A 27,576-nucleotide genomic window follows, 5' to 3' on the forward strand; every position below is an offset into this window, starting at 1 on the left:
CTTTAATGGCTTCCAAAATATTGTTCTTTCATTTCCTCCTTAGCTGGTTGCTTCTTCTCAGTTCTCATTTCCTATCTCATCTTATTATCTACTGTCCATTAATTATGGATGTCTCACAAGACTCTGAAATGAGCCCTGATCTCCAATCATGGTTCCTTTTGTTTGAGTTCCTATTGCATATTTCCAGATCAGTCTGAGATGATGCTCTATTTGTCTGCTGGAATGCCTACTTGGTCCCTTCTGTTTACCATTCCTGATGCCTGGACTTTTAACTGTTACCTTTCTTGATACTTTTTTGATATTTTACATACTTTCTTGATGTTCTTATACACAAAGAAACTTCTTCCCAGTGTCCACTTCTTGAACTTCTATTGATTGTTTAGTCTGCTCATGATTTGTTGATCTGATCTCTTGGTTTCACCTGTCCTGGGTTTGGTCCACCAAAAAAAACCTCTTTGCTGTTGTTTATGATTCTTATTTTGTTTCTAACTAGCTTTTTTCCTTTTAATTGTCTCACAAACTTTCCTCATACTAATTCTATTCCAAAACAGTAGGGGTACAGCTTTTAGAGATAAATTCTTTCCCTCCCTCCTTGATGAAATAGCAGGACAGATGCAGTGGGTTGGAAGAAGAGGAATGATTGGAAGGAAAAGGGTTGCATTTCCCAGTGCTCTGCTTTGTTTGAACCTCAAAGGTGGTGACTTTAAATAGGATGTGCACAGACAGTATTCAAGAGGTTTTTATGGCCATTGTAGTAGGTTTAAATGTCAGTAATTAGTGTTTGTTGCAATAGAGAATGAATAGCTCAGGAAACTGGCAATTATAGAAGTTTTCTTCTTTCTCTTCTTGGTCATTGGTTAATTCAGCCCATACCCCACAAGTATGGGTGGAAGTTGCCATTATCTGAACATACTGGTTGGTGGTCTCAGTCTAATTCCTAGTATATGACTATTCACTATCACAGTTATTACTAATTGGCAGTCTCCACAGAAACTACTGGGCTCTGAGCCTGATCTATTGTTTGCTCCCTAGAGGTGGTCCATTCAGAAAACTATTGAAGCACAGTAATAGAGGAACACAGGGAGTGAGCACTGCCTGTGCCTGTTCTGCAGGAAAACAGAAGATCCTAATCTGTGCAAATATAAAGTGAGCACCTCTCGTTGGCTATAATTCTCATTTGGGAATAAAAATATTGTTTTTCTAAATAAGTTTCCTTACTCACAGCATGCTATGTTGTTGAGTCAATTTGCTTTTCCTAATACCTATCATTTGTTCCTGCAGCAGATTTAAAATGCATAGGCATCTTCCCTTGTAACTGATCTCTTGGGGATCTCTTGGTTACTGATAAAAGTTGAAAGCAAATGCAGACACCAGCAGATAGAATGAATGTTGTGACTGAATGATGCTTTGCAAACATCCCTTTTGTAAAAATCAATAAATAGCAACTTTTTGTACAACTTTGAAGAATTTGTTACATTGATAACATAACACTCAGGGAGAGGGCACTTCAGGATGCTACTATTGTGGGAGGGGGTCTCTTTTCTGAGATCAGAAAGAAATAAGGCACAACTCAAGGAAGACAGAGTAAATCCCACCTACCTAAGTCTAATGTGTAACCTGATCTATGTTAAACCTAGATTTCAGAATCTAGTTTCCTTCAGGCTAAATGGATAGCCTTCGTTCCTGGTTCTCATGTCAAAGTTTAATTGATGTTTGACCTTAAGTTTCACCAGAATAGAATTCTTGGCACGAGTTGAAAATATGTTAATGCTTTTAAAAAAATTATGCAGCCCTGCTTATTACTATTTGCTTGTCTCATAGATATATTATACTCGAACACCAAATTCTAGCTTGGGGAATCATAACTCCTGATTCATGAGAATCAAAAAGAGGGAAAAACTTTCCATCATTTCGTGATTCTTGTCTTCATTCTTGGCAAAGGCAGCGACCAGATCCATGAGACAGGGATGGTACCTGAGGCATATCTGAGATCCTTGGAGATGGCTTTTCCTTGGCCAACCTATTTAGGCCTTTGTCTTCCCATTTCTTCCCCTACTTTCTACCAAAGGCCAAATAGTCTAGTTATATATTTTTTGTATCTTTACTCATGCTATTCCTTTTATTCAGAATGCCTTTTTCTTTTTCTTTCTACTGATCAAAATAGGCAGCTAGTCAGTGAAGGTGCAGGACTTGAAGTCCAAAAGACCTGATACACTCCCTAGTTGTGTTTATCTATGCTTGTTTCCTCATTGGTAAAATAGGGTTAATGAGAGCACTTTTACTGGACTGTGAGGTTCAAACGAGTTAATAATATATAAAGTGCTTTGTAAACTTTAGTGAGCTGTCTAAATGCTAGCTATTATTATTATTATTGTTAGTAATAATAAAATCCTACATATCTATCAAGATTTAGCTAAAATGCCACCTCCTCTAGTTCCTATCAACTAGAAGTGAACTTTCATTTATATTCTTTGTATCACTTGTAATGCCTTTTCTGGCCTTTATTTTTTTAGGTATTTGGTCTGATTTTTCCTGTTGGATTATGTCTTGAGAGTTGGCTTTCTTATACAAAGAAACTTGTTCTTCCACAGCTCTTATCAACTTGTTCACTTCAGTCACTCAAAAAAAAAGCTCTTTGTTGAATAAATTACCCTTTCAGTCTCATTGCTCAACCTGCTTTTTGAAAGATTAGAGGAGAAATGGGACTGGGGCCTCTAAATATTCTTTTCATTTTCAGGATTAACAAACTAAATTGTTAGACTGAAGGATCATGGTAGCTGAGAAACACTGACTTTAAGAATCTTTTGGTCCCAGGTGTCCTAACTGTCTAATGTCACTATTGGGAAGAGAGATAAACTTCTCTTAACAAAGAAATTCTCTCTTTCTCTTCTTTGTTCTGAGGGGCAGAGGCCAGTATCTTTAAACTGTTTCCCTCATCTTATAAATATGGAGAAACTTAGGGTATCAAAGAAGGCTATGAGTATAGCAGAGGATCAGAAGAGAATTGATTTTGTTGTTCTTATCTTAGTGTTTAGGTTCTTAAAAATTCTCTAGTTAAACTTTTGATCATTTTTGTGATTCTTCACTCAGGGACTACAATGAAATGTGCTTTTTCAGACACTGACTTTTTCCTATGTTCTTTATTTGTCACGAATGATTACTAAATTAAGCATCCAGTCACTTTAAGTACATAAAATGGTAGGGGTTGCTTTATTTATTTTTTCAGTGGTGGTGATTTACTATTAGGTCAAGGACATAATTAAATGCATGGTGGGCACTATACTGATCATAATTCTCACAGCTTTCAATGTTGTTTTTTATAGTTTTGTTCTTATTGCATAAATTGTTCTTCTGACTGCTCATTTCATCAGTTTATAAGTCTTCAAAATTGTTCATTTTTATAATATTGATGTTATAGTATAAATTGTTCTGCTTACTTCATCCTATCACTTCACAGAATCATCTATAATTTTTATGTTGTGTTAAACCTGCTTGATAATATTTTGTTTACATTTTAAAACTATATTTATTATGAATATTGGTCATTTGCTGTTTTGTTTCTCCCTGGCTTACATGTTAGGACTATATCTGTGTCACAGAAGAATTTGGTAGGATCCTTTCTTTGGATATTTTTGAAAACAATTTATGTAATATTGGAATTGTTCTTTGAGTACTTGATAGAATTCATTTCATTCAATTTTTCCGGTCATGGAATTTTTTTCTCCCCCCCTTTGAACTTTATTTTTTGTTCAATTTCTTCCTCTGTAATTAGGTTGTTTAAATTATCTATTTCTATTAATTTGGATATTTTATATTTTTTAAGTATTTATTTCCTTTAAGTTGTTGATTTTGCACGTGTATATCTAGGCAAAATAGTTTCTAATTGTCTTTGGAGAGATGATGTCAACAATTTCATTTACAGACTGGCCTAGACCTTTGGGGAGATTATTACTTGAGGATGACATGCTTCAGGATATCTAACCAATTTTTTCCTGGTTATAAAACATTGTTTGGACAGTAATTTCTTTCCTTCAGTCATCTGTCTTTTTCTTTAGGCCTTTATGCTTTTTTCTTTTGATTGAGAATATTATGGAATTAATGGTGCTGCTTAGCAGAGAAATGTGCTTATTTTAATAAAGCAAATAGAGAAATCATTTATTTATGGTACATTCTATTCTATATATTTTATGAAAAATTCTGCAAGAAGACTATAAAAACTCCCAAGACTTACAGGAAGTTTATGTTCCTTACAAAGAGTGTCAAGCAATAAAGAATTTAAGTAAAATGTATGTTTTTGAGTGCTAGCCTTAATCTTTCATAAATGAGTAACATTTTACATAAAAAAATTTAGGCAAGGTAAAATCGCTCAAATGTGAATCCAAGCAAGAATGAGATTATGGGCTATGTAGAAGGTATAACTCCTGTGTATTGTGACTCCATAAAAGAAAACAAATAGTGATGGTGAAATGATTTCTACTCTAAGGCTAATAATTGCTAGCATCTATAGAATATTATAAGTTTTGCCAAAATGCTTTACATTAATGCTGTCAAACTCAAACAGAAACAGGAACCTTGACTCAGAAAACAAATTAATCTTCCTATATTTTATTGTATTTTATTTTGTAAATTTTTTTAGCTTTTGCAAGGCAGTGGGGGTAAGTGACTTGCCCAAGGTCACATAGCTAGATAAGGCTAGAGTTGAACTCAGATTCTCCTGACTTCAGGGCCTATCTATCCACTGTGACAACTAGTTGTGTCCCCCCCCCCACCCATACATTTTAATCTTGTTTGGGCTGTACTGGTGAGTTTTGGGATAGTGAATTTGACACCTCAGTTTTACATATTATTTAATCTGATCCTCACTTGTAAGGTCATTATTACCATCATTTTACAGAAGCAGAAACTGTAGCTGAGAAAGGTTTAAGTGGACTACTGACAATTGCACAATGAGTGTCTTGAGGCAGGACTTGAACTATAGTTTCCCTTACTCAGTCAACACCTCACTATTTAGCTGTTCAAAAGAGGAAGAGTGAGAAGGCTTATTCAGGGAACATAGTGCTATTGTGTTTGGTTATGAGGTATAACTTCTATTTATATCATGTATACAAAGTCCTTGTTTTAGTACCACCTTTATAGTTCTCTTGAGATGTAGATGAGAAAAAAAGGATGAGGGCTTGTCACAGTCAGATCTCCTCACTTTAAGCCTAGAGCTCATTCATTCCTCTACATTGCACTGTTTTCAAAATAAGATTTTTATTTCCCAAAATTAGGGAATGATAAAAGAAAATTCTGCCTCTGGAATGATTAATGAATAATACAGAATGAAATTAGGATTTGACCCATATCTTATTAACATGTCTATATCAGGATTTCTCTTTTGGTTTTGGGGGTTCAAGCAACTTTGGTCTAAGGGGAAAAAGAACTAGGTAGCTACTGTGGCCTCAGATTGTACTTGTGTTCCCACATAGCCTTGGAGATGTCCATATGACTCATAGCTGCTCAGACTAGATGAGCAAAGAGACAGAGAGATAAGGAGGAAGGGAAAAAAGAGGCAGCAGTGTTAGGCTAAAGCAGTGAGTGCTGACTGACTCTGCTCTCCCATGACCCTAGCCAGCGGCAAGCAGCCAGTCAATTTCTTTAATTTAGTTTGTCTGCTGTGGTAGACAAAATACGTTCTGTCTAGAGAAGCATGTAGTAGCTGTTTCAAAGCAGAAATAATAATGTATGTGTGGAAAATATGTGGGAAAAACTGTTTTCTTTGGGGTGGGGAGGGAGGATATCATTACCTTTTCAAAAAATTCTCATTTTTATTGATGCCTTGTTTTCATATATTATTTCCAAGAATAAACACAGCAACCTTGTATGTTTACATATACACATATATATATATATATGTGTATATATATATATATATATATGAATAAAATCATATTCAAACTCCTCAAGCTCTAAGGTGGAAGAAAGCATATATATATATATTTTTTAGTTTTTGCAAGGCAAAGGGGTTAAATGGCTTGCCCAAGGCCACACAGCTAGGTAATTATTAAGTGTCTGAGACTGGATTTGAACCCAGGTACTCCTGACTCCAGGGCCAGTTCTTTATCCACTGCGCCACCTAGCTGCCCCTGAAAGCATATTTTCTAAACTCTTTTCTGTTTAATACAGGATTAATGAATGAAAAACAAAACTAGGGGCAAAATCAAAACTCATTTTTGACTTCTTGCTTCCTAAAACACTAAGTTAACTTTTAAATATGGCTGATTCTCATTGCACTGTGAAGGGAAAACAAAGAACTGCTAAATTCAACAGGTGACTATATTTTGGTGAAATGAACACCAGGGGATGTTGAAGAGAGCAGCATGGTATAATGAGAAATGTTAGAATGGACTCTGGAGAAAGATTCTCATAACCCTCAAGAACTGTAATTCTATTGAAGAGAATATACACTTAGCCAGAAGTGATGGACACTCATGACTTATCTATGACTAATAGAATGATTTAAAAATATCTCCTTAAAAGGGGGGGGCAGTAAAGAGACAGGATGGAGATTGAATGGGGTGAATCACATTAAAGAGGTACAAAGGACATATTGCAATAGAGGGGAAGAAAGGAGGAGGTGAGAACTGCCTGAATCTTACTCTCATCATATTAGGCATAAAGTTAACATATGCACACTCAGTTAAGTTGAGAAACTTATCTTACCTTTCAAGTATTAAAAGGGGAAAGGGGGAAGGGGAGGAAAAGAGGAACTAACAGAAGGAATAAGGGGCAAAGTGAAAGGGGAAAGAAAGGGGAGGGGGTTAGTTATAAGGGGGTAAACACACCAAAGGTGGTGATATCAAGAAACAAAATACTGGGGAATATGGATGATGTGAAAAAAATATAAAGAGGGAAGAATGGACTCTGGAAGCCTAAGCTTTGACTCAGACTTTGTCACTAATAAGGTGTAGGACCTTGGACAGGTCACAATCTCTCTGGATCTTAATTATCTTATTTCTGAAATGAGGATGTTAGTAAAAATCTTTTAATGCAAAAAACTGCTAAGATTTTTATCAGTAACCATCTGGGAGCATATAATTGGATCTGATTCATCAGGAGCAAATCTTGTTTTGGAGTTTGACATTTGGCAGTTACTCAGACTCTACTTGGGGGTATTTCAGATATAACTTGACAGTTTAATTGTAGCTCTGTTTATATCTACTTCTCTGTTCACTGCATGCAGATAAAACCTTTTGTAGTGGCAACAATTATTTGCTGGAAGAGAAACTGTACAGTAGAAGGTTTGAATGGGAAGTTTGTTCTAATTTAAAAGAAAGTGCTGTTTCTAGCAAGTCAAGAGGTGAATGTGTGTGTGTGTGTGTGTGTGTGTGTGTGCGTGTGTGTGCGTGTGTATGTATGTAGGGGGGATGGAGAGGGAAGGAGAGGAAGAGAGAAAGAGAGAACGTCAGGATGCTGGAAACCTCAGAGGTGATTGGGTTTAATTCCCTCATTTGACCAGTGAGGTAATAGCACCTCAGAAGTAAATAAATTGCTTACATAGTTACCAAAGTAACTTACACAGTTTCTAAAGTTACCAAAATAAGTTAGCAGATTTGGGTTACAAACCCAAGTATTATGATAGTCTGATGCAATAGAAAATACTTAAGATTTGGAGGATACAGGTTCAAATTTTAGCTCTGGCACTATGTATGTAACTTACTTCTGTCTGGATTACAATTAGCTTGTATGTAAAGTGAGAGGATTGAGCAAGTGACCTTTGAGGTTCCTCCACTGGGTTTTCTTGGCAAAGATAATGGACTGCTTTGCCATTGAAGCAAACAGGATTGTGACCTGTCCAGGGTCATACAGTTGTAAAGTGTCTGAATCTAGATTTGAATACAGGGCTTCTTGACTCCAGGCCTGGTGCCCTATTCACTGCCGCCTAGCTGCCCAAGATTACTTGGTAAATGTATTTAAATTCTCTGGTTTTTAGCTACTTTTTCTTCTGTAAAATGAGATGTCTGGAGTAGTTGATCTTAAAAGTCCATTATGACTCTGACCTTAGATGACTTCTATCAGTCGATAAGTATTTATTATTTCCTATTTCTGTACTAAATGTTGGGGATATAAGAATGAAAAAACTCAGTCTCAATGAAATCATTCATTAAATGAATGAAATTTTAATGTGAGAAATAATACAGCATCAAAAGTTAAGTAGGTACAAAACATTTTTACAAGGTATGTTTATAAAGAAAACACAAAGTAACCTAGGAGGGAGGTTTCATGAAGGAGATGGTACTTGTCCCAGATCTTAAGAGTCTAAAGTGAAGGTGAAGAGAGAATACATTCCAGGAATAGAGGATGGACAATCCAAAAACAAAGAGGCAAGAAATAGAACATTGTGAATGAGGAAACAGAAAGGCCTATATAGCCGAGCTGAAGTATATGGGGGTGGTGGTAGTGGGGAGATAAGGTTCAATGAAGTTGGAAAGGTAAGGTGGCAGTAGCACAGAGGATAGATTTAAAGGAGTTGTGGTAAAGACCTGGATGAAGGTGGAAGCTAGAGTATGACTATGGAGAAAATAATTGTGAGAGCTGTTGTGAATGTAGAAAACACAAGATTTGGCAACTGACTGGTATTCCAATTGAGGGAGTTTGAAGAGACAAGGATAATAAGGCTGAGACTGAGTCTGAGACACTGGACAAATGGGAAAAGCTTTGACAGAAATAGGGAAGTGTGGTAGAGAGGGGAAGATTTAAGGTTTCAGTTTCCTTTCTACTAGTGTACCTTACGGTTCGCTACAGTTGTACAAATAAAGATGACAATTGCCAAAGGACTTGCACAAAGATATCTCCTAAATATTAAATCATTAAAATAAAATCACAAAATCCTAGGATCATAAATCTAGAATCTAATGATGCTAGAGAAAATTTATTTTTGACTTGGAGCCTAATGACTATAAATCTCAAATGACTGAATATTTTCTAAACATCTTGATACTAAATTTATTTTTTACAAAAGTACAGTTGATATTGCTTTTAAACTTTTTTATTGTAAACATAATTACTATTAACAAAAATGATAAAACACATCTGCTGAGTAAGGACTGAAACATTACATTAAGCAATTACACAATGTAGAACCAAGTGAATTAACAACAAATATTTTAAAAAATGTTTTTGTCCTGTTTCTATCTGAAATTCTGCTACTTTTGGTTCACCTTTCTTCCTACTGGAATAATTTAACTAATCAAAATATGCAAATCAATCTTTATTATGGTTAAATAAAAGTTTACAATATCAAGCTTATTGCCAGATGACAAAATTTTGGTTCACTGTAACCATAATAAAATAGTCTCTTGAGACATGTTGGGATTGTAAGCTGCATCTGTGGAGAGAATATCTACATCACTGCCATCAAAATCAAACTGTAGGTAGCCTATTGACTCAGAAAAACAAATCGGTATTATCTAGTTTGTTGTATTTTAATGTATTTTGTTAAACATTTCCCACTTACATTTAAAATAGGTTTGGGTCATAGTGTGGCTGGAGATTGAAATTTCTTGATGTACCCTAAAGGAAGTACAGGATATTGATTTTTATAGACATTTTTCTTGATTGGAGAAAATTAGGACTAATAAAGATATCTACTTGTTCAGTAATGGAAAGCAACTTAATTTCCCTTTATCTTTAAAAAAAATTACTTTATTAATTACTTAAAAAAGGAAATCAACCAGGAAATCAATTTTGTCTGTCACTGTACATAATTTTGCAACCTGTCATCCCATACTTCTGCAAAGCAGGGAAGTACATTTTCTTAGTTCTTTTTGAGGTGAGACTTGCTTCTTATAAAACTCTGCAGCATTTTTTTTTGAGGGTTATTTTTTGTTCTTAGTTCTTTCATTTTATTATAGTTTCTGGGTACATCTCCCCCTTTTAACTTCACTCTGTGTCAGTGCACAAAAATATATTTTTCCCAATTCTTCATATTCATCATCTTATTGAATAGTAAATAACCCATATTTATTACTATAGCTGTTTTGCTTCTAGATCTTAGTTGTTTAGATCTTAGATCTTTACTTTTTTGGCTTTCTTGGCATATACCAAATAGTATAATTTCTGGGCTAAAGGATGTGAATGTTTTAAGTCTTTTTTTTAGTATAATAACAAATTATTTTCCAAAATGGTTGGATCACTTCACATCTCTACTAGCTCCACTGATGCAGGTTATTTCCTTAGTTATCTGTCAATTTATTGGATGTAAGGTGAAATGTTTGATTTGCATTTATCTCAATATTAGGGAACTAGAGCAATTTTTCATATGGTTAATAGTATACTATACACATTGTAGGTATCCATTTGAAATTTTTTTCTATCCTTTGACCACTTATTCATTATCTTAGTTTTGATAATTCACAACATATACTGGGATCACAAACTTATAAGAACTATTTGATGTAAATATTTTTTCCTAATCAGTGCTTTCTCTTTTCCTAGATGGGTCATGCATAAGCTTTTTAAATTAATGTAAATGAAATTATTTATTTTATCTTTAGAGTCACTTGTATATTTTCTTTAAATAGCAAATGTGAGGAATACTTGATCTCATCTTTTTTCTAGGCATTTTTTTACATTCAAGTTTGTTAATCTATTTTTGAGTTTATTATGCTACATTATCTACATCAAAAAGTAATTTCTGCAAAACTGCCTTCCAATTTTTACAGCAGTTTTTGTCAAATTAGAAGTTGTTTCACAATTTATGGTATCAGATTTATTCAATATTAGGTTATCAGTTGGATTATTTCTGATTCTTCCTTATAAAAGTCTTATTTCACAGATCTATTATTGCTTTGTAATATAAGGTCTGGAGGTGCTATTCATCCTTCATTTCTACTTTTCCAATTATTTCGGATTCTACATCTTTTGCTCTTTCAAATGAATTTTATTATTTTTCATTTTTTTCAGTGTCAAATCTAAGGAGTATTTAGTAGATTGATACCCTGGTATTTTGTGTATTTTCTATTTTCTAAAAATTGTACTGATTTCTATTTTTTTGTGAAATAACCATGAAATTTTGGGGATCTTTAATTTCTAAACTTTCCCTTGTGCTCATAGACTTAGAACTGGAAAGGATCCCTTATATACTTAGGAAACAGTCCCAGAGAAGTTAAGGAACTTGCCAAATATTCTATGGATTCTGGGTAGTAGTATTAATAACCCAAGTATCCCTATACCAAATTCTGATCTGCTTATATTGTATTGTTCTGTTGTTCACAGCCATTGCTTGACTTTTTCCTCCTGTATTTATCTGAGTTAAACTTATTCTTTTAAATTTAAGTTTGCTGCCAAGTTAGCAGTAAATACATCAAAATATTTCTTATGATTATAGCCTTTCTGTTTTATCTGTAACTGCTGTTGAAGTAGGATGGCTCTTTCATCTGAAGTTTAAGGTTACTTTATTCTGTACAATTGAAAAGAAATCTAATGAAATCCCACCTTTTTGTAGCATTTAGGACATTTATTAAGGAGAAATGAAAACCACTAGGAATGGAAAAGAACCAATGGTAGGTTGTTAAGCCTGTAATACACATGATTCATGGTTTTTTTTTTTTTTTTGGTTGTAATAGTTTACTTCTTAAACAACTCATAATCATACAGGGTTTATTATTTACAAATTTCTATATTTTAAGAACAGCCTCATGACATATATATATGTATATATATGTACACACACACACACACACACACACACACACACACACACACACGGAAACGCAAGCCTTGGTGAAGTTTTGAGCTTGATTAGCTTAAAACTGCACTGGGAAATTTTGAGACATCCTATACATTATCCCCATTTTACCTACAAGAAAATTTAGAACTTATATCTCAGTGCTCCATCTATTACATACCACATTGCTTTTCATCACCAACAGCTGAAGGCCTTTTCACTAGAATAATGAACCCTTTAATTCTAAGAACATATTTTAGTTCTGGTCTCTGGATTTTATTTAATCTCTTAGTGACAGGACCTATTTTTTTGGGGACAATGAGTTGTTTGGCATAATTTTTTGAAGAATATAATTTTGTTAAGTAATTATATTACACCAAAATCTAAATAAGATACAAGCATTGATCAATAAGGATTTGTATTAAGTATATACATTTATTGTATTAAGAATAATAAAAGGCTTATTATGTGTTAATGATGAAAATTATCTCAAGGCAGTAAGTAATATACTTAAATCAAAACAGTCAGATTAATGGATTGAAAATTGAGGGTCATAAATACTGCCAATGGTCCTAAATCGAGGAAGCACTGAAAATTTTCCTTCTTTTTAAAACTGGGGATCTAAACCTTCTTTGTATCAGGGACCCTTTTGTCAGGCTGGTGAAGCCTGTGGACCCCTTCCCAAACAAATGTTTTTAAAAGTGTAAAATACGCAGAAATAAAATACAAAGAAAGCCAATCATATTGAAATATTTATCAAAATATTTTAAAAACACACAAATTCACAGATACCAGATTAAGAACCACTATTCTAATAGAAAGATTTCCAACATAATTCTTAAAGAGGTCTTGGAGCTGGAACTAGGGAGAAGTAACCAGGCTCACCTTCCCCCATCCTGCTCCTTCTTGATGCTTCCTTAAATGGCATAAAGACTATGATTCTCAATAATAGGATAGATGTCCTGCATCTTGCAGGCCTGCAACATGATTCTCTACCAAACTGGATAGTTAAGGCAACTAACGTTAGCCTACAGCTCAGAGGTCCCACCTCCCCACTTCCCTAGGTTGTACTACTGCTCATTGGGGTTGGGGTTGGCATCTGGGTATTTGGTAAGGTCAAATGTCAGTACCTTGCTGATAACACAGTCCCCTTGTTCAGGATAGACACCAATCAGACTCTCAGCCTTTGTATAAAATTCTTCCTTCAGAGAAATGACAATGGCTTGAAAGTTGCAAGTTGACTGTTCTTTTATGTAGTTGGCAACCTTGCCAATGTTGGTGTTATCTAAAGCTGCATCAATCTCGTCTAGGACAAAGAAGGGGGCTGGTTTGTAGCTGTGGATGGCAAAAAGCAAAGCAAGGGCTGCTACAGTCTTTTCCCCACCAGACAGATTGTCCATGGGCCGGAACCGCTTGCCAGGGGCGACGCAGTTGTAGTTGATTCCATCCAAGTAGGGCTCCTCTGGGTTTTCTGGACCCAAGAAGGCCTGAGCACTGCTATTGCGGGACAGGGCTTTGTAGATCTCATCAATGTTGGTGGCCACGGACTCGAAGCAGGCATTGAAGCGGTCAAAGCGCTCCTTTTTAATCTGCTCAAAGGCATGTTTAGCTTTCTTGGCCCGTTTGCGAGCAGCCTCAAACTCGTCTGATGTCTCCTGGAACTTGTCACGCACACTCTCCAGCTTCTCCATGGCTTTCATGTTGGGAGCTGCAATGCGCTGCAGCACGCTCTGCTGCTCAGTCAGCTTCTGCTGCAGGGTATTCATTTCTTGCTTAATTTCCTCTTCAGCCTGAGCATCTTTCAGGTCCTCGCAGAGGTCACTATAGTCTATTTCAATGAGGGCCTCTCGGGCATAGATGCTGGATGTTCTCTGGGAGCCACTCACAGACTCATCCCCCTGGGAGCTCCCTTCTTCTTGGCTGATATCATCCATGGTGCCCTTGGCCAATGGCAGCTTGATGTCCTGCATCTTGCAAGCCTGCAACAGGTTGTGACGGTCACTCCGTTTCTGCTCTAATTTTGTTTCTATGGCTGTTACCTCTTTTTGGAGATGGGTCATTTCTTTGTTGGCCCCACCCAATTTTTTACGGATCTCCTCCATCTCATGGTTCTTGTCATTCACCTCTGACTTCTTTGCCAGATGCTGGTTCTTGAGGTCCTGTAACTGGGCCATGGTTTCATCAATTATCTTCATGTGTCTCTGCTCCTCCTTTTTGAGCTTTTCAATTTCATTCTCATCTTTCTTCACCGTCTGCTCCCACATGTGAACCTTGTCTTGGTCTTCCTTCAGTTGGTTCTTCTCAAAATCTAACTGGATACCCAGGCGAGTCTTTTGGTTCTCAAACTCAAGCCGTTTCTTGGCTATTTCATTCTGCCGCTTCACTTTCTCTTCCTCAAATTCACGAATGTTGCGAACTCCAATCTCTCGGCAGAATTCCTCAAACACCTCATCCTCTACCTGGTTCATCTTCTCCTTTAGGTCTTTCATCTCTCGTTCTCGGCCCTGAATGATCCTCTTGATGTCATTGATACGTGGCCCAAAGTTAGCAAGTTCACTCTCCAGCTTGGACTTTTCCTGTAGGTTGAGTGCAAGGTGCCGAGTCTTTGTCTGTTCCAGGTCACTCTGGGAGTACTTGAGCCTCATCTGCAAGCCATGAGCCTGGGACTGCACCTGCCTCAGCTCAGCCTCCTTCCGCTTAGCCTTCATCTGTTCCTTCAGCTCCTCTGTCAGGCGCTCTTTTTTCTCCTTCAGTTTGTCAACTGCTTTCTCATCCCAGCGGCGGGCCTTGGCCTTGAGGTCACTTGCTCCTCCAGAGATGACACCAGACTTCTGGAAAAGTGTCCCATCTAATGCCACCGTCTTGTGCCTCTGGTGGCCACCAAAGGCAATGCGCCGGGCATCTTCAACATTGTCACAGACTAGAGCATTGCCACAGGCATACTGAAGGGCCTTCTTGATGTGTGGTGGTTCATAACGAATCACATCAATCACCAGCTTGGCCCCCTTCAGTTCCCGCAGCTTCTCATCTGTTGGTTTCACTTCTAGGTAGTCAAGTGGTAAGAAGGTCTCAGGCTCACCACGCTGTTCCTTGATATACTGGATACAGTCCCGGCCAGTTTTCTCAGAGTCCACAATGATGGCATCCATATTTTTGCCTAACACCTTGGTTACAGCAATCTGGTACTTCTTTTGTGTTGGCTGGCATAGGTCAATCAGACGCCCATACACAGAACCAGGATAGAGGCGTTTGATGCTCTCCATGATCTCTGCCTTGCGTTGTTGGCGACTGCTTTCTTGTCTGTCTATGCGGGCATCACCAAGCTGCTCCATTACCTGATTCAGCTCCTTGTTAATCTCATCAATGCGCTGTTTAGCAAGCTTAACTTCTTCAGTGAGTTCACCCTCTAGTTTTTTCTGTTCCTCCAGAGACTGCTTGCTGGTGGTGATATATTCTTCCAGCTTCTCAATGCGCTTCTGATTCTCTTCAATTTCCCGAAGCTTCTGTTTGATCTTAGCCTCTGTCTCAACTTTCTTTCGCTCCTCTAAGTCCAACCGGTCCTGGTCGGCCTTCTGGTCCCGGTTGAACTTCTCGAGCTCCTGCGCCAGGGTGGCTGCTCTTTTGCTGGCCTCCTCTTTCAGTCTGTGGTACTTCTTTACTTGGTTCTCCTCCAGCGTCAGGTCCCGTCCCTGGCTCTGGCTTTCTTCCTCCATACGGTCCTCAAACTCTTGCCTTGCCTTCTCCACGGACACCATCTCTTTTTCAAGTTCATCCATATCTCCCTTTCGCTTCTTGTACTGTTTCTGGGCATTCTGCAAGGACTTTTTGGCAGCTTCCAGCTTTTTGATCTTATGGGAAGTATTCTCCTTTGCCTTGATGTACTGAGGCCGCTTCTGATTAAGCTCTGAGTCTTTCTCCTTTATCTCCTTCTCAATCTGCTGCTGCTCCCGCATCATTTTGCCCAGCTCTTTCTTCTTGTCCTTTAGCTCTTCTTCCACCTTGTCCATTCGCTTCTTTTCTTTGTCAATCTCCTTGTTCTTGGAGGTGAGTTCCTTGTTGAGTTTCTCAATCTCCATCTCATTGTGATACAGTTTGAACAGCTGCAGCTGCACCTGGGCACGGACCACCTCGTCTTTCAGCCTCTGGTAGCGGTCAGCCTCCTCTTTCTCTTGCTTGGCTTCTTTGCGCTCGGCTGCAATGTTCTTCTTGCGGTGGTAATTGAATTGGGTGTCCTCCTCAGCCTTCACCATCTCCTTCTTCCGCTTGTCGTACTCCTGGGCCAGCTCCCCGGAGCGGCTGATCTCCTCAAACAAGGCTGTGCGCTCCTTGGGGTTCTTCATGGCAATGGACTCCACGGCCCCCTGGAACACCAGGAAGTTCCGAGCTTTGATGAGGATGCCCAGCTTCTCCAGCTCTTGGCTGTACTCCAGGAGCTGGACCACCTTGTTATTGATTTTGTACTCGGAGGAGCCCCCCACTATGATGCGGGCGAAGGTCCGGTCCTCCCCGCTATCCTCCGAATACACCATGCTCACGGCTGCCCGATTGGCGGCTGGTTTGCCCACGGGAGCCCCGTGGATCAGGTCTCGCAAAGTCTTTACCCGCAAATTGCTCGTCTTTTCTCCCAAGACGAAACTGATGGCGTCCATCAGATTGGACTTCCCCGAGCCGTTAGGCCCGATGATGGCGGTGAACCGCTGAAAGGGCCCGATGATCTGCTTACCCTTGTAGGACTTGAAATTCTCGATTTCGATCAGTTTTAGGAAGCCCATGGTGATGCAACGCGGGGCGGCGGCGGCGGCAGCAGCGGCGGAGAACGCGGAGGGGAGCGGGGAGCGGGGAGGGGAAGCGGAAGCGCGGTCCCGGAGCCAACACAAACACCCGGATCCCAGGCGCGAACCAAGTCTCGCGAGACGAGCCGTGCGCGGGGTCGTGCGCGCCTGCGCGCCTACGAGCGCGCGCTTGTAGGAAAAAACAAGCCGGGATCCAAGCAAACCCCCGGATTCCAGTACTCGCCTGCCTCCTGAGTGCGCTGATGCGCAGGATAAAGCCGGATCCCTACGGAGCGCTTGCTCTTAGTCAATCTGGCGCGCTTCGGTGCTCGTAATCCCGGGAAGGGCCGGGGAGAAAACAACCCCGCCCGCTTCCGGCGTCCTCAGGGCTCGTCCGCCTTCCGCGCCTGCGCGGATGAGCTGGGTGAAGCAGGGCGGCGCGTCTCCTTTGTCGTCATCAAGTTCTGCGCCCGCCTAATGTGCCCGGTGCGCATGTGCGGAAAGGGAAGGGGTGGGAAGGCTTCGCCCCTCCTAGGCACAGCTCCACCCTCGTTTCTCTTCCTGCCTCTTCTTATCCAGGCTCTGGAGCTTCCTCTAACTACCTTCTTGTACCGTCTTCCCCGAGACACCGTCTCTGTCTCTGTCCGTCTGTCCGTCCCTCTTTCTTTCTCCCCCGCCCCCACCCCTCCTCACGTTCCTTTCCCCTTCGGGCCCTTTACTCTAGTGACACCCACCGCTTCTCTCTCCTCTCTCGCCTGCGCGCGTCCCTGCCCTTCCCGCTCCTGGGATTTTCTCTCGCTGTCTCCGTTGTTTCTGTTGCTCTCTTGGGAGCTGGCGATTCATCTTTTCTCCCTCTCCCCCTCCCCTCCCCCTCATTCTTCTTTTACTCAGGTGAAACAAGCCGGGATGGGGAGTGGAGGGAGACATTCTCTGGGTTTTCACTTGCCTGCTCTACAATCTCCTCAAACCCTCCAGTTGTGCTTTAGCCTGATTCCAGTTGTCCCAGGGCCGTCAAAACGTTCACCCAAGCTTGTTTTTATATATATATGTATATATATATATATATATACATACATATATATGTATATATATATACATACACATATGTATATATATATACATACACACACACATACACACATATATATTCTGTGACATGCTTTTTGGAACTCAGTCTTTATGTAGTAGAATAGACTCTTTTTAAAAATGCTATAGCATGATGCCATCAAGTTTTCAGAGTTTTGAAATCTATGATCAATAGTCTGGAAGGAACCATCAAAATTCCCTAAATCCTTCTGGCAAATTATTTTTTTTTTCATTCTCTTGGCATTTTTCCGTCTTTCGAATATTTCCACTTTTTTTTATTGCTTTGAAAAGAATGCTTGCACGTTTCAAATTTCATTACCCCCTCCTGAGTTCTGCAATGTAACTGACCTTTTCTTTTTTTTCACTTACACATGAAATTCTCCTGATTTCATGCCTTTATGTTGGCTGGTTCTGCTTCAGAGAAGTGCTTCCTGCAATATTTTCATTTTCCTCTTTGTTTATTCCTGAGTTACTTAGGCAAAAGAATAATTTGCCAAAGCAGGCAGGAATCCCGTGTGTCTTTGCCCAGGATCGGGTTCCTTGAGGCAAATATTTAAGATTACTACAAAGAAAAAAGACAATCACTTATTTGAGTTAAACTCGATGATCTCAAGAACCCAGAGAATACAGAAGTACTTGTGAATTGTAAAAATTGAATGAATTGTTAGCACTCAGTGTTGGGATTTTTGTCATTTTACCAACAAATATATCAGTGTGAAGTCATGTACAGGAAAAGAAATAGATGGGAAGTGAACCTTCATTGAATATTATCATATTTGTCACTAATTTGTTCCAGTATTTACTTTGAGCATGATTGCTTTGTGTTTTGAATAGTACTTTTCAATTCAAAAATATTTTTCTTTAAATCAAGTCACTGAAATGAGCCAAGTTTCTTTTTTCAAAGAGAAAGCAGATTAGGACTTTGCCTGAGGAAAAGATCAAGAATTATAATTTTTTATTAATCTTGAACTATGGGTAAAACTTATTTTATTTCATTAAGGTCTCATTTGCATGTCATCAGAGTTACTATAACAGCTTTAGGTTTCTATGTAAAATACTTGAAAAAAATGAACATTTGCCAATAAAATATTTCCCTGGACTTTTGGGTTATAATTGGAATATCCACTTTTGTCAGCATGTTTGTGTGTGTGTGTGTTTGCCCATGTACATACTACATAAAAATATGTTTTTTTAGTGACATTTAATTTTCTCCTCATACTCTTAAAAGTATATTTACCTGAATGATATTATAACTGTGTACTATGTTTATGTGCTTTTCTTCTTCTAGGAAACAATGTTATGCGAACTATCCATGGTGTTGGAGAGATGATGACCCAAATGGTACTCAGTAGAGGATCTATCTTTCCCATGTCTGTCCCTGATATACAACCTAGCACCCACCCTATCAAGCAAGCAAGTCCTATTGATAATGAAGACATAACTGTTATGGACACAAAATTAAAAATAATTGAAATTTTACAGGTAAAGGATCGATAAATACATTGTGACAAATGCCTAACTCAACTTAGGTTAGTCTGTTCATATAACATAGACAAAACCATTGTTAACTCTTAAATACTATTTGTAGACATTACATAAGAGCTGTTCTCACGATCCTTTCAGCTTTCTTCCCCACATTTGCCCTAAACTTGCCAGCTGCTACATGTAAACTCATGTAAAGAATGCACATATTTTTTAGACTAGTTTGATATGTCTCAATGCCATTAACTTTTATTCAATATTATATCAATTCCCTTTTATTTAAGATATGATGTCCTTTTTTTAATTCAAAAAGTAGTGGATATCAAGGAAAGACCATGACAACTACCAGTTTTTAATATAAGCAATTGAAAGGGGTGGCTAGGTGGCTTAGTGGATAAAGCACCGGCCCTGGAGTCAGGAGTACTTGGGTTCAAATCCGGTCTCAGACACTTAATAATTACCTATCTGTGTGGCCTTGGGCAAGCCACTTAACCCGGTTTGCCTTGCAAAAACCTAAAAAAAAACCAAGCAAACAAGCAATTGAGGTCTTACATATTTGATTTTATTTACTGACATAGATAATGCAAAACTGGGAGGGGAAGCTTGCGCTTTCAAACTTCTTTACCCCTCCTGAATTCTGCAATATAACTAACTGACCTTTTCTGTTTGTCCTTACACATGAAATTCTTTCTCCTGATTTCATTCCTTTATGTTGGGTTCTGCTTCAGAGAAGCCCATTCTTTATGACTCTGCTCAAACACCATCTTTTGCTTTAAGCCTTTCCTATTTAAGCTCTATTGCATTTAATTACTTTGTTTATATTTGATTTATCTGTTTTGGATTTTTGTTGAGTAAATATTAATTTATTAAAATTTTACTTTGTACAAGTAGAAGGGTTGATTGTATCTGCTCTTAATTATCAGTTTACATTTTAATAGAAGACATATCACATATGGGAGGTTTCTGCAGCAAGTCAAATGGAAAAATTACAATGGCCCTTAGGGGGCAGCAGCAAAGCAGACAGTAATGCTGTAAAGCAGACAGTCATTTCCACTGATAAAAATCACATTTATTTCTGACCTTTAACCATTGGACAATGCTACTGATTTTGGTATAAAAGACTTTCTTTACATTAGAGACTTTTTGAGGAGGCTGTGGCTTCAGCACCTATAAGAAGCATCATTCACTTTTTGGGATGATGACCACTGGTTGGTCTGGGTGGCAGTTGGACTTCTGACAATTTTTGTTTAAATAAGTTCTTTGTGTATACTTTAATAGAATATAATGTCTGTTAGAGAAAGGGTTTTTACTTTCTTTGTACTTGTATTGACTAGAATAATGCCTGCCACAATTACTTGATGATAGCTACTGATTTATCAACTCAGGTCATATTGTGACTACTACACTCCTTAGTTTTCCAACCCTAATGAAACCTCAAATCCATGATTCTATCAGATAGGGCACAGACATACAACTTTCTCTTAGGCCTCAAATAGTTCTTTGATTTCTAATTTGTAGCTCATAGATATAAAGCTGCCATCTAGATCAACTTTCTCATTTTATAGATGAGGAAACTAAGAGGTTGAGTGACTTGCTCACACAAATATTAAGTGATACAAGCAAGTATATCTTTTAATACATTGAAAACAATCATTTAAATGTGAACTAATGAACAATAATACCTTGCAACCAACCCTTCTATCAACTTCAAATTTCAGTATATCTTTTCTTAAGCACTTGTACTCATGGCACTGTTTTTTTCTTTGAGTTGCTTTTATCTGTGTTTCTTGACCTGGGTTTGAATCCTGTCTCTATCATATGTATGTAATCTTGGACAGATATTTTAATTATTTTTCTGGTTGGTCCTCAGTTTCTTCATTTGTAAAATGTCCTCAAAGGCCCTTTCCAGCTCTAAACTGATAATCCTTAATATATATCCGTAATAAGTGTGTGTATATATATATATATCCACACACACACACACATATGTGTATACATATATATATATATACATATATATATGTATATTTGTTGATTTATGTCTATAGTCAGTGGGTCAGTTAAAAAACAGAGCTTTTGCATAACACTGAAGTAGATAGATGAAAACAATTTTACTTATATTCATCAAATCCGGTTCTTATCTTGGACACTTTTAGTGGTATTTGATATGTCCTGGACTACAAACTGCTCCCTTTGAACTATTAACCTAGTTTCTGACTCCTAGGTTGAATTATGGATCTATCTGACATAAATACCTGGGAAGACATACAGATCTTTCATAACTCTTATAGATGAAAGATATCCTTTTTTTTTGTCCATGAACAAGGGACTTGATTCCATTATCGTTCCTCAAGGAGAAATTTACCAGTTATTTGGTGATACTGTGACATCACTACTACTTCAAACAGATTAGCTCAGTATCTTCACTGGAAAAGTTCATCAAATAGGTGTACCTTGATACTACAGTAGAAGATAATTGGAAAGTTGTATAATACAAATACTTGTTTTCCAGAAAGTGCATTTAATTTTTATTGACTCTAATCTTGATATTAATGATAACCATTTACTGAATTAGACTTGTAATATTTAAAATTATGTTCTCAAATTAGTTCTTTTAGCATTCTGATACTTTTATGTTGTTCTTAGGCTTTTGAAGTGAACTGAATAATCATGTGTATCATTAAATAAAGAAATAAAGTTTTTGGAAAACTATTGTTTTCAATCTATATCTTATAGTTTATCCTGAGTGTTAGACTCGACTATAGAATATCATATATGCTGTCTATCTACAAGAAAGAATTTGGAGACAACATTGAAAATTCTGAAAACTCCACTACTACCCCCCTTGATACACCTCTTTCATCAGGTATTATTTTTTATAAAGATTATTCATAATCTTTCATTTTTAAGAAGGCACTTAAAACTCCTGACTTATTAAAAATGGCAAAGAGTTCCAAGAATATGTGCAATTGAACCTTAGCTTTAAAAAAGATTATTTTCTATGAGAACCAGGACAAATCATTTAGTATTTATTTCCATGTTTCAATTTTCACATTGAAAAGGTAGAAGAGGGAATATTCATCTATTTCTTCAGGATAATGTGAGAAGGAACAAAAAATAGGGGCCCATAAATAATTGTAAGTTTTTCTACAAATATAGAGAATTGCATAAATACAAAGAAATATCAGAATCCTGCTTTTTTTTGCTTGTGGGAAAATATGGCAGTTATAGATAACAGGTTGCAATTAAATTGACATTATCAGCTGTCAGCTAATGAATAAATAAATAAAGAAATAATTATCTCCTATGCAGGGATTGAAGCTTGTGGTTTTTATTTGACTCCAGCTTCCATCTTTTAACCACAATCACATCTTGAACCTTGGTCTCTTCCAAAGTGAAGTCGAGAATTCAAGGAGGAGAAGGTGGAGTAGGAAAGGAGTAGAATGAAATTTAGGTATTCAATAAAGAGAAGTGAGAGCCAAACTAGTGACTGGAATAAATATTAAAGCAAATCCCACTCTTACTGTGCTAATCTTGCCTAAGCTAAAAGTCATTTTTTTGGCAGGACTTATTTCCAATGGAATTTGTTCTTATATTTTCTTAAAGCATTGAAGTATAAAGAAACAAAATCACCAAGAATAACATGGCAACACCTGAAGCTGACTGACAAGTTGCAATAACATTAATATAGTTATTGTTGAATTCCAGACTCTGAACTTCTGTAGATAGGTTTGCTTTCTTACCTCTAGGAAAGTGGATTTCTCTATTTCTTTTGTCAAAATAGTATTAATTTCTATGGAATACATTATTTGCTTTATTCTTTCTTCTTTTTTTCTCTTTAAGTCTGAGGAATCCATAGTTTGAAGTTAAGGAAAATTGGTATAATTAGACTTATCATATATGAATATGTTTACATACATATATGTATATATATTTTTTTACCAATGTTCTTTTTTTTTGGATTGGCTTATTTTAAAAAAGTAATGAGTAAGGAGATTGTAAAAAATTAAGTTTTGTCAAGAGATTTTGTAGGTAGAGTATAAAATAATACTATGCTTTTTTAAAAAAATAAAAATTCCATCTTTTTGTACACTTGCAATATTTTAAATTTTGTTCACATTAATAATCAGCACTGCTATATTTTCGAGTAGGTATTTGACAAATCAGTAAAAATTAAAATTAAGTTTAAAAATTTTATGTGTTTGAAATATTTAATCATGTTCTTTCCCCTCTTTTACATATAGTTTAATTGGTTGGAATAGGGAAAATTAAAAAAAATGGAAATGTTAATGGACAACTTAATAATGCTTCAAACAAATTATGACTCCTGGTTAGAAAAAATTTTCTACCATTCATCTTTGCAGCTATTGTTCCAGATATAGATGAAATTGCAGCTCAGGCAGAGACTATGTTTGCTGGGAGGTAAGATTACCATTTATTTTTATTTTTTACTATTTAATAGTGAGATCTTTTTATTTAGATTGATAGTGATACTTTATACTGGTCTGTTTATTTTCATTTATTTCCTTTCTTCCTTCTTTCTAGACCATCTGTTATAGTCACACAATGCAATTTCATTTAGAAAAGAGGCTACAACTTTCATATAAAGAGCAATGCAGTTACCTTTTTTTGTCAAGTGAAAAAAGATTACATGAAATAGATGAATTGTACTTTTCCCCAAATGCTTTTCCTATATTTTCTCAAAAAACTACAATATAAGACATTAACTCCTAAGTTCCCTTGGTGCAAAATTTACCCTACTCAGAAAATGTTATTTTTTATATCTTTAAAATTTTAAGTTAGAAAATCATTTTTTGAAAAAACAAAACAAAACAAAATAAAAAAATCACAGAATCTGAATGAATACCATGTTCACTTTTAAACAATTTCTCTTATAGTTTTCCTTTCTATCCTAATTAATCCCAATTCTTAATACACAAAAATACTAATGTGTAAACATGTTAAGCACAAATGTACACATACCAGACTATTCAGTGCTAAGGGGAGGGGGTGGGAAAGGATGTAAGTAGATGATTGTTGAAAAACTTTCATAACATGTAAGTGGAAAAATTTAAAAAAGAAAAAGAAAGAAAATAGTTTCTTGTACTTTTATCTCTGTTTTGATACATGAGAGATTAATCTGTTTTCTGTTATTTGTATTACATAGGTTGAAGTATAATACCTCCAGCTCATCCTATTAGCTGTAATGGATAGAATACAGGCCTTAGAGTCAGGAGTGCTCGAGTTTGAATTCAGCTTCAGATACTTGATACTTACTAGCTGTGTGACCTTGGCTAAGTCACTTAACCCTGATTGCCTCCTCCTGATTCTTATCTGGCCACTAGACCCAAATGACTTGAGAGGAGAAAATGAGGCTGGTGACTTAGCACACCTCCCCCTCACTCAAATTCAATTCATAGTGCTTGTCATGGCATTACCTCTGTGATGTCATGATCTTCTTTGAGAATGAAGGACATTTTTTTTTTTGGAACTAATATCCTAAAAGTAGTTAAAAAAAAACACAGTATATTTGAAAATTGGATTAATGTATTTATTAAATATATTTTCCTATAGATTTTGATTTGAGATCTTCTTAGTTTCACTGTTCTCTGTTTTCTGGAGAAAATATTTGGCTATTAGAGGGAAAATATTATTTGATGTTTGCATTTCCAGTGTTAAAGATTTGATTTTAAACAAACACTTGACTCTGTTTGATTTTATGGTATGGCTTGGGACTTAATTTACATTAAAGAATTTCCTTATTCATTGGAAGTTCATATAATCTTAATATTAGAATATTAGTTCCTGCCATAGTACCTTATGCATAATAGTTGCACAATCAATATCTTTTCACTGATTAACATACTCACATTAGTATTAACTTATGCAAGAAACAAAGCTTCTCTTCACACCTTAATTTTCTCATCTGTAAAATGTACGGAAACATAGATGTTCACCTTCTAAGCTAAGTAATAGCGGTGTTGAATGAGATATTTGAAGTGATTAAAGCTCCTTAGAAATAGTTTTATGTAAGTATAAAGATCCTAAAAATTATGTTCTATGTTATAGAAAAGAAAAAAATCCAGTGCAACTTGATGACGAAGGAGGAAGGACATTTTTACGAGTTCTTATTCATCTGATCATGCATGATTACCCTCCATTGCTATCAGGAGCCCTGCAGTTGCTATTTAAGCACTTCAGTCAAAGAGCAGAAGTTTTACAGGCTTTTAAACAGGTAAGCTTAAGTAAATACCACTGAATCCACTGGGAGATTCCCACCACAGTATGTAGTGGGATATAATATATCCCACTGTAACATACATTTAATTCTTAGAAGGGACCATTGAAACCTTTGAGACCAACTTCTTCATTTTATGTATCAGGAAACTAAGACACAGAGGGATAAAAGACTTGTACAAGGTCACAGAAGTAAGTTCCTATTGTACAATTTTAGTCTAGATTTTCCTGACTCCAGGTCTATTGCCCTAACTTGTTGGCAGTCTTAGTAAGGACGTATTTGCCTTTTCTAGGATCTCATTCTGCCCTTTAAGGACCAATGATGTAGTTTTACTTAGCTTCAAGATGTAGCATATAGTGAATAAATGTGTTTCACAAGTTAATTTTAATTGATATTTTAAATACAAGTTAAGGGCATTTAATATAGTTCCTAGAGTTTGAAGGAATATTTTCTTCTTATGACAGTGTTGCCTGGTGTTTCTTGACGTGGTGTCAAGAAGATCTAGTTAAAGTTTTACCCTTTTACATATACCATCACGTTCACTCTGGACAACTCATTTAAACTTTGCTACCTCAGAAAATTCACTAAGGAAATAAGTTTAGGAGTAGGTTCTAGTCTGTGTTCATGGGGAGTTTCCTCATAGGGAATTCTTTCTTTTTTATTTTTTTTCTTTTAGATTTTTCAAGGCAATGGGTTTAAGTGGCTTGCCCAAGGCCACACGGCTAGGTAATTATTAAGTGTCTGAGGTCAGATTTGAACCCAGGTACTCCTGACTCCAAGGCCGATGCTCTATTCACTGCGCCACCTAGCCGCCCCCATAGGGAATTTCTTATGCCAATAAAATCATAGATTTCAGTCCAATAAAAAAAGGACTTATGAAAGAATGCTCATATTTGAGTATTGAAAAATTTTCTATTCAAAAAATACTTTGAAGCATTATGCTGTATGAAGGTGTTTCTTGAGGACTATGTCAGTCAGATAAGTTGTTGCTTTTGTTGTTTGGTTTATAAATATGCTCAAAGATTCTGGTAAATGAATCAGGAATATTACAAATAAAGAAATAAAGAGATCTGGAAACTTTGTTAGCTTCCAGATATTTCCAAACAATAAACGAATGAATCAACAGAAAGCATTTATTAGACACTTGTTCATGCACCAAACACTTACTGGGACTACATATTAAAATTGAAAGACAGCCCTTGTTCTCAAGGTACTTCTTGGGAAAAAATACACACAAAAAAATTAAATAAAATTATTTTATTTTTTAGGTACAATTATTGGTTTCTAATCAAGATGTAGACAACTACAAACAAATCAAAGCTGACCTAGACCAACTACGACTGACTGTAGAAAAATCTGAGCTGTGGGTTGAGAAGAGCAGCACATATGAAAGTGGTGAAATCAGTGAAAATCAAGTAAAAGGTGGAGAAGAACCAAATGAGGTTTGTTTTAAAATTTTAGTTTGTTGATAATATTTATTTTAGAGTAATGAGAAAGTTTCATAATAGTATGGAAAGCATTATGTGCTCTTTTTTTCACTCATTCTAGAATTCCCAAAAATTCCATTAGAGGTAATTTGGATAAAATTTCTTCTTTAATTGGCTTGAAACTTTATCCTAGATACAGAGAGAACTTCTAAGATATTCTGAGCTTAGTCATAGCTCCTTTTTTGGTATATCAGTACACAATTCAAAAATAAAGTTTAAATTGAGATTAATTCGATTGGTAAAGAAATTGTGAAACAATATCAAACATCTCTTTGGGGATCAGAATCACATCCCCTGAGTAATAATGGTAGAAAAGCAAATTTCCATAAAACCCTCATTCCATGGTGAGAAAGGCATTGCAAAGATCCTGAAAAATACCCAGGCTAAAGAAGAGGAAAATTCATTCTTCCAATGTTTTCCATTTGACTTTTTCAATCATAGCAGGAGTAGTTTTTCTTTGTTTTGTCCTATATGATTTTGATAGACAGCAGGAAAGTGGTATCCTCTCTGGTAAATCAGGAATCCCTTCTCGGAAGATCTCATTCCACACATCAGGCTGCTCCAAATCAAATTCATAATCTTAGCAGCTCACTTATTTATTATTTATTATATATTTATATCATTCATATTTATATATTCACACAAATATTATATATTTATTTATATATTTATATTATGTATTATATATAACATATATTTATTATATTACATTATATTATTATTTATTATACATTATATATTAGCAGACACTTATTTCATTGCTTTATAGTTCTCAGAAACACTCTGAGATGACTAGGCTCCTAG

At 36.5% G+C, this 27,576-nt stretch overlaps 2 protein-coding genes across 2 annotated transcripts in view; one reads left to right on the forward strand and one right to left on the reverse strand.

Annotated features, from left to right (window-relative positions):
* The window catches only part of ITPR2 (inositol 1,4,5-trisphosphate receptor type 2), a 482,746-nt gene that overhangs the window by 181,503 nt on the left and 273,667 nt on the right, over window positions 1–27,576 (forward strand). The window contains exons 22-26 of the mRNA XM_074195308.1: window positions 18,854–19,047; window positions 21,784–21,913; window positions 23,412–23,469; window positions 25,117–25,282; window positions 26,554–26,727. Coding sequence (XP_074051409.1) covers window positions 18,854–19,047; window positions 21,784–21,913; window positions 23,412–23,469; window positions 25,117–25,282; window positions 26,554–26,727 — 722 coding nt within the window. The remainder of the gene's footprint in view (window positions 1–18,853; window positions 19,048–21,783; window positions 21,914–23,411; window positions 23,470–25,116; window positions 25,283–26,553; window positions 26,728–27,576) is intronic.
* On the reverse strand, window positions 11,580–16,883 carry SMC1A (structural maintenance of chromosomes 1A). The gene has a single exon (XM_074194200.1). The coding sequence runs from the start codon at window positions 16,477–16,479 to the stop codon at window positions 12,778–12,780; it is 3,702 nt and encodes a 1,233-aa protein (XP_074050301.1). The 5' UTR covers window positions 16,480–16,883; the 3' UTR covers window positions 11,580–12,777.

This window comes from Macrotis lagotis, chromosome 7, assembly GCF_037893015.1.
Source record: "Macrotis lagotis isolate mMagLag1 chromosome 7, bilby.v1.9.chrom.fasta, whole genome shotgun sequence".
NCBI classification, from domain to species: domain Eukaryota; kingdom Metazoa; phylum Chordata; class Mammalia; order Peramelemorphia; family Peramelidae; genus Macrotis; species Macrotis lagotis.